The 7,558-nt window shown below is 44.4% G+C and overlaps 1 protein-coding gene across 2 annotated transcripts in view; it reads left to right on the top strand.

Moving 5' to 3' along the window:
- The first annotated feature begins 3,771 nt into the window (after window positions 1-3,771).
- PDE6A (phosphodiesterase 6A) overlaps window positions 3,772-7,558 on the top strand; it is a 65,558-nt gene continuing 61,771 nt past the window's right edge. For both annotated transcript variants that reach the window (XM_068534549.1, XM_068534548.1), the window contains exon 1: window positions 3,772-4,245. In XM_068534549.1, coding sequence (XP_068390650.1) covers window positions 3,772-4,245 — 474 coding nt within the window. The remainder of the gene's footprint in view (window positions 4,246-7,558) is intronic.

Here is a 7,558-nt window from a genome sequence, read left to right as displayed (position 1 = left end):
ATTGAAATAGAAGCAAACCAATAGTTTGGGGTTCTAAGTAAGAAAAGTCTAACTGGAGCACCAAAGAATCCATGAAGGGAATGGCATTTGGACTGGGTAGTAAGGGACAGGCTGAGGGCACAGAAAGAATGAAGGGGCAAAAGCCAGAGAGAATGAGAAACACTAGGGTGGAGCTTAGAGTATGTGTAGAGAAACTGTGCAAAACAAAGTAAGAAGGAATATTGGGGCCAAATTTTGGAGTGCTCTTAATGCCAGGATTAAGAAAGACTGCTCACTTTTTGAGGGGTTGGGTAGGGGTAAGAACAGCTTCATGCACTCTGATACAGCCTTGGAGAGCAAAATTTGCATTATTTGTCCAAACACTTAGACAGCTACAAGTTCTTTGGGCCTGGGATTTCACTTCTAGATGTTTTCACTAAGAATATGAGTGTTCATTACAGCATTATTTACAATACTAGAAAATTAGAAACAACATAAATATCTAACTGTGGAGCAGTGGTTCTCAACAGGAGTGATTTGACCCCCAGGGGACATTTGGAAACATCTGAAGACATTTTTGATCGCCACGACTTGAGGGGAGGTGCTACTGGCATCTAGTGGGTAGAGGCCGGGGTGCTATACTACAATGTACAGGACAGCTTCCCACAACAAAGAATTACTGAGCCCAAAATGTCACTATGGGGACTTCCCTGGTGGCGCAGTGGTTAAGAATCCACCTGCCAATGCAGGGGACACGGGTTCGAGCCCTGGTCCAGGAAGATCCCACGTGCTGCGGAGCAACTAAGCCCGTGAGCCACAACTGCTGACCCCGTGTGCCACAACTACTGAAGCCCACGTGCCTAGAGCCGGTGCTCCGCAACAAGAGAAGTCACCGCAATGAGAAGCCCGTGCACCGCAACGAAGAGTAGCCCCCGCTCGCCGCAACTAGAGAAAGCCTGCACGCAGCAACGAAGACCCAACGCAGCCAAAAATAAATAAACAAAATAAATAAATTTATTTAAAAAAATTGTCACTATGCCAAGGTTGAGAATATATATATATATATATATATATATATATATATATATATATATATATATATATATATATATATATATATATATATATATAAAACATATATATATATTCTCCAGGAAAATATTTTAAAATATACAAAGAATATTGGTAATGGTAATATCTGGGATTATGTTCGATTTCAATTTTTTCCTTTGCGACTTCCTGTATTTTCTAAATTTTAATCAAGAATATACAGCACTTTGTACTAGCCAGGGCTCTCCAGACAATTGGCTCATGTGGTTATGGAGGTCGAGAAGTCCCACAATCTTCTGTCTGCAAGCTGGAGAGCCAGGAAAGCCGGTAGTATAATTCAGTCTGAGTCCAAGCGCTGAAGGTTTAAGTCCTGGTCTGAGTCCAAGAACCAGGAGTGCCATGTCCAAGGGCAGGAGAAGATGGCTGTCCCAGCTCAAGCACAGGGCCAACTCACCCTTTCCCCACATTTTTGCTCTATTCAGTCTCTTGGTGGGTTGGGGGATGCCCACCTATGGTGGTGAGTGTGAAATTCATTACCTTGTCTACTGACTGAAATGCTAATCTCTTCTGGAAACACCCTCAATGACAAATCCAGAAGTAATGTTTTACCAGCTATCTGGGCATCCCTTAGCCCAGTTGACACATAAAATGAACCATCACAAGCATAATTTAAAAAACATTACTAAGCATCAAGAATTATGCCAGGCAGCCTTGCAAAGCCTCGGGAATCATCCCTGAGAGGTGCCTGCCCTCACTGGAGCTCACAGTATAGACGAGAAGACACATAATAAACAAGGAAACAAAAAGCAAGCAAAATACATTTTAATAGTAATAAAGAAATAAATGGATGACATGACAGGCAGGAATTGGGGAGGGGGTGGTTGAGATAAGACAGCTTCGGGTGACTAGCACGAGCTGAGACCTTGACGCTGAAGGGCTGGCGAGCTGGGGAAGTGCATTCCAGACAGAGGGCTCACGTTAGTTATGGCGGGTGTGTTTGGAAAAGCTGCTGCCGTGGTCCGCCAGACCAAGGGGTCACCTGTGTACACAGTGTTGAATGGGCACAGTATATTTATTACACTCTACAATAAAGGAAGTAATCTAATTTCCAATGAAGTTCATTTACACAGTTCAAAGTGCCAGCCACAGTCTATGATCCTGCACTCCACAGTGTTTACAACACAGACATGCCAGTCTCTCGCATATATATCCATAGTAACTAAAGTGTATTTCATCCAGGAAGAAAGTGCTCTTCTCTTCCTGCCCTAGTGGGTTCGGAGAGACACTCCAATGAGGATTCTGGTATTTTGAGATTCACTGGAGCTGATAACATCCATACTATTGTGTGCATTTCTGACTGACAACCCAAGAAGGTACAGATTGTAGCCAGAAAAAAGCACTTTAAAATGTCAAAAGAAAGATCAGGGGGTTGAAGGAAAATAGATTGGAAAGTTAAGCCTCTACGGAAAGGAGAGAAATGAAAATGTTAACTAAAGGTTACCTCTGAGTGGCAGGATTATGGGTGACTTTAACGGTCTTCTTTGTGTATTTTCTACAGTAAACATGTATTTTGTAGAAGAAGAAAAAACTATGAAAGGTATTGTTTTTATTTTATTTTTAAAATTTTTTTATTTTTTATTTTTTAAAGTGAACTTTATTTTTATTTATTTATTTATTTATTTATTTATTTATTTATTTATGGCTGTGTTGGGTCTTCATTGCTGCGCAGGCTTTCTCTAGTTGTGGTGAGCGGGGGCTACTGTTCATTGTGGTGCGCAGGCTTCTCATTGCGGTGGCTTCTCTTGTTGTGGAGCACGGGCTCTAGGTACACGGGCTTCAGTAGCTGTGTCATGAGGGCTCAGTAGTTGTGGCGCATGGGCTTAGCTGCTCCGTGGCATGTGGGATCTTCCCAGACCAGAGCTCGAACCCGTGTCCCCTGCATTGGCAGGCAGAATCTTAACCACTGCCCGAAAGGTGTTGTTTTTATAAAGGTGTTGTTTTTATAAAGGTCCTTCAAATTCTGAAATCAGAGAATTGTTGAAATCTAAAACTGGGAGAGTCTATGATGTGGAGATTGTGAAATCAGGGCCCATAATGTACACAAGGGAAGCAGGCTGAGTGGTGAGTGTTCAGAGTGAAGCCCCGTACTGGGGAGGCCCTGGGGAAGGGGGTGCAGAAGAGTGGGGCCAGAGGACGGGAGGTGGGTGGGCAGTCCCTCTCAGCTCTAGCCATTCCTGCCACGGAGGAATTGGACACAGAGTTGACTCTCCAAGAGAAGCCAAACGGATCTCTCAAACAGTAAATGTAGGCTTCCACGTCGAATGTTGAAGAAAAATACCATACGGGGCAGAGAAAGCATGTCTATAGCAGTCTGATGTCTTGTGCCGCCAGTTTGCAGCCTCTGTTTCAGTGCTTTCTTTTAGTTGAGCCCACCTCCTGCCCTGTGCAGAAACCTCTTCTCCTGTTAGAAGACCAAGGTGAAAAGAAAGCTCTCACCTTCTCCCATCTGGGGCTCAGAAGCATCTGGAACACCCTGATCCTCATAATCCTTGTTCTGAGGAAATATTAATGATTTAATCTCCCAAGCTCACTCTCTCTCCTCTGCACCCACACCAGTGAGATTCACAGACAAGACCCAGAGAAGTCTGGGTTGGAGCAGAACTCATCCTGACTCAGTTTTGTCACAAAAAAAGAGGCCAGCCTCAGCCCCCTCCACAGAAATAGGCAGTAGAATTCCCAGCCATGGGCGAGGTGACGGCGGAGGAGGTGGAGAAGTTCCTGGACTCCAATGTCGGCTTTGCCAAAAAGTACTACAACCTCCGCTATCGGGCCAAGGTCATCTCGGACCTCCTGGGGCCCAGGGAGGCAGCCGTGGACTTCAGCAACTACCACTCGCTGAGCAGCGTGGAGGAGAGTGAAATCATCTTCGACCTCCTGCGGGACTTTCAGGAGAATTTGCAGGCCGAGAAATGCATCTTCAACGTCATGAAGAAGCTGTGTTTCCTCCTGCAGGCAGACCGCATGAGCCTGTTCATGTACAGGGCCCGAAATGGCATTGCGGAGCTGGCCACCCGGCTCTTCAACGTCCACAAGGATGCTGTCCTCGAGGAGTGCCTGGTGGTGCCCGACTCGGAGATCGTGTTCCCCCTGGACATGGGAGTGGTGGGCCACGTCGCACTCTCTAAAAAGGTCGTGAACGTCCCCAACACAGAGGAGGTAACCTCTTCCCCATGAGAGGGAGGGCAGGGACGCATTATTCCATGGGGGTTCTGGGGTGCAAGTGGGATGGGGAGCTGCTAGCCACCAGACTGGGCTGGTGACAACTTGGCACTTTTCTTTCTTTTTTTACTTGTTTACTGATAACTTTCTATTTTGAAAAAAAGAATCAAATTTAGAAGAGTTCAAAAATAGTACCAAGAACTGTATATCTTTCATCCAAATTCACCAACTGTTCACAACTTACCACATTTGCTTTATGTCTCCATTTTTTCTGACCCATTCGGAAGTCAACATATCCTTTTAACCACAGGTACTTTGCTGTGTATTTCCAGAACAAGGACATTTCTTACATATCCAAAGTACAATGATCAAATTCAGGAAATGTGACACTGATACAATACTATTATCTAATAAACAGTCCATATTCAGTTTTTGCCAATCATCTCAATGATGCCCACATAGCACTGTCTCTTTAGTCTCCTCCAATCTGAAACAGTTTCTTGATCTATCTTTGTTTTCCATGATGCTTATGTTTTTGAAGGGTGCGGGCCAACTATTCTGTAGAAATGTCCCTCCATTTGGGCTTGTCTGAAGTGTCTTCACGTTTAGATTCAGGCTATGCATTTCTGGCAGGTATATCATAGAGGGAATGTTGTGTTTTTCTTCATGCTTTGCATGGAGGGACATAGGATGGCAGTCTGTCTCATCACGGAAATGTCAAATTGACCACTTGGTTAAACACTTGGCTCTGTCTTCTAAGAGTCCAGGGTTCCGTGGGATTCTCCTGGCAGCTCTGACAAAGACTTCTTTGATCACCTAGAGCAAATCACTTAATGCAGTTCTCCCCATAGCCCTCTGCCAGGGTCAATTCCTACTCATCCTTCAGATCTCAGCTTAAAGTTCACTTCCTCAGGGAGAACCTCCCAGGTCCCTCTGTTAGTTTCCTTCCTAAAACCATCTGTCACAATAAGCCCTGGAGGCCAGGGACCATGCCTGCCTTATTCTTCACTTTACCCCAGGACCCAGCAAATGTCTGGGACAAAGTAGATGCACAGCAAACACTTGGCAAAAAGACTCACAATCAAGTAATTATGCAATAATCCCTTTAACACCTGGGCCTTTGTGGGAAATGGTTTCCTTTGAAGCACACTGGGCTAGATCTCCCGTGGGGTTCATCTCTCCTTGGCCCTCCAGGGGTAAGGGTAATGGTTCTGCACCCAGGGGGCTTCCCTGAGGACTCATCCAACTGGATTAGAGTCTGTTTTCCCTTCAATTCTCTCTAGACTTTAACTGTAGACAACATGGGTTGTCACAGTCTTATAACTGATTATCCCTGTTTTACAGATGATGAAACTGAAATCCAGAAAAGTTAAGTCACTTTCTCCGAGTCACAGAGATAGAAAGTGGCAGAGCAGGGATTTGAATTCAGGCACTCTGGCTGGTGCCCACACCCTTCACTGCTCTGCTGTTCTATACCTCCTCCTTATCTAAAATACGAGGGCATTAAACAAAGTGCAGTTTACAACAGGTCATTTCAAATCGAATGGCAGAAAGTTAAGATGTTAAGCTTTGAGGTCAGATCTGGGTGTGAATCAAGACTCAGTCACTTTCTAAGAACATGGCCTTGGCAAATTGTTTAGCCTCTTTGGGCTCACTTCCTAATTTATAAAATGGAGGGAGATACCTAGTTTCTCTAAGTGCTGTTGTAGGATCAAATGAGGGAATTATTTCTCATCTAGCAAAGTTCTTGGCATATAGTAATGGCTCTTACTGGCAGCTCCTCCTCCTTGTTAATATTATTACTATTTTGTTGTTGCTGTTAAGGATCTATTTACTCTAAGGGATGAAGGCTGTACCAGGTCTGCGTGGGATTTGGAGAAGAATCCAGTCCTGCCCTTCTGGAGCTTTCAGTTTAGATTCTATTTGTGGGGAAAAGAGAGAACAGAGGTGCCGAAAGCTTCTATGGACCCTGGTGTTGAGGGATTGAGGATTTAGGAAGGTTCTCTAATTCTAAAATATCCCTAAGAGTTTGCTGAGCCCTGCGCTAAGGAACAGCTTGCTGTTCCCTGCTCAGCCCTGAAGTTCACTCTGGAAGTGATGGCTGTGCTTCCCCAGAAGATTTCTGGACATGCAGCCTCCTTGGTGGGTGCCCCAGGCTTGGAATGAAGTCAGTCCAGGTCAGCAAGCCTGTTTCCTCCACACGTGCATGTGTTCTTCCTTGAGATATCGTACTTTATTTGGGCCTTTGGATAGAAACTGGGAGTTGGATGGAGAAGGAGCAGGAACATGGTGTAGACTGGGGTCTGGGTCATCCTTGAACCACCAACAAGTGATACTCTTAGCCTTTAGCTCCACCCCCGCCCCCCCAAACCTGGGACATGCTTATAATCACTGAATTTTAAAAATGTGAAACCATGAACGGAGTTTCCCAGGGTTGTAATGTGGCTCCCATGCCCTAGCACATTCCTACTTATCCTTGGGATCTCCTCAGGGAGACTTGTCGTTAGGGCTGCCAGATAAAATATAATATGCCCAGTTAAATTTGAATTTTAGATAAACAAAGAGTACTATTTTAGTATGCGTTTTGTGCTGTCTCAAACTGCCAATAATCAATGTTGTGGTTGGACCAGGCCTCGTGGTTCTTATGATGAATGCAAGATACCCTTCAGCACTAACCATCAGGAAACTTTGAAAAAATAAAGGTTTATTACTTACAAGACCTGGAATTACATAGCACACCTGGGGCCACACAGGGAGGTCTCAGGTAGAGAGGGAGAGTGGGGTCCAGCCTAGGGTTTTTATGGGGGTCGAGGGCAGGGGCATAGGCTTTCACAGGCTCACTCTTTATTAGTTAATTTAAAACATAAGAGCAGAAATTTAAATCATGGTAAGAGAAATTAGAAAAAAAGTGGCCCCAAATGATCAGTTATCAAGATCAACCAAGATCTTCAAAACAAAGGAGCCTCAGTGGGAGGAGGTAGCCTGGCTCTTTATCTCGTGTGAGGCTGACAGCCTGCTTATTTGAGATAGCCAAATAGCCGTCTTTGAGGTGGATGTCTCAGCAATCAAAGCCTAAGTCATGCACTTACATTACAAAAGTGGAAACAAACAAACAAACAAAAAACTACAAAAAGTGTCAAACTCACACTACCGTACACCCTCTGCAAGATTTACGATATACTGAAAAATTACTTACTTGAAATTCAAACTAAATTAGTCATCCTGTGTTTATCTGCTAAATCTGGCAACCCTACTTGCCATTCAGTATTTGTTTATGTATTTATTCTTTACCCTTTCTCCTTAGGAAAGC

Source organism: Eschrichtius robustus, chromosome 2, assembly GCF_028021215.1.
Source record: "Eschrichtius robustus isolate mEscRob2 chromosome 2, mEscRob2.pri, whole genome shotgun sequence".
In the NCBI taxonomy this organism is placed as follows: Eukaryota; Metazoa; Chordata; class Mammalia; order Artiodactyla; family Eschrichtiidae; genus Eschrichtius; species Eschrichtius robustus.
Note: the sequence above shows the minus strand (reverse complement) of the source record. Positions and strands in the feature narration are given on the sequence as shown.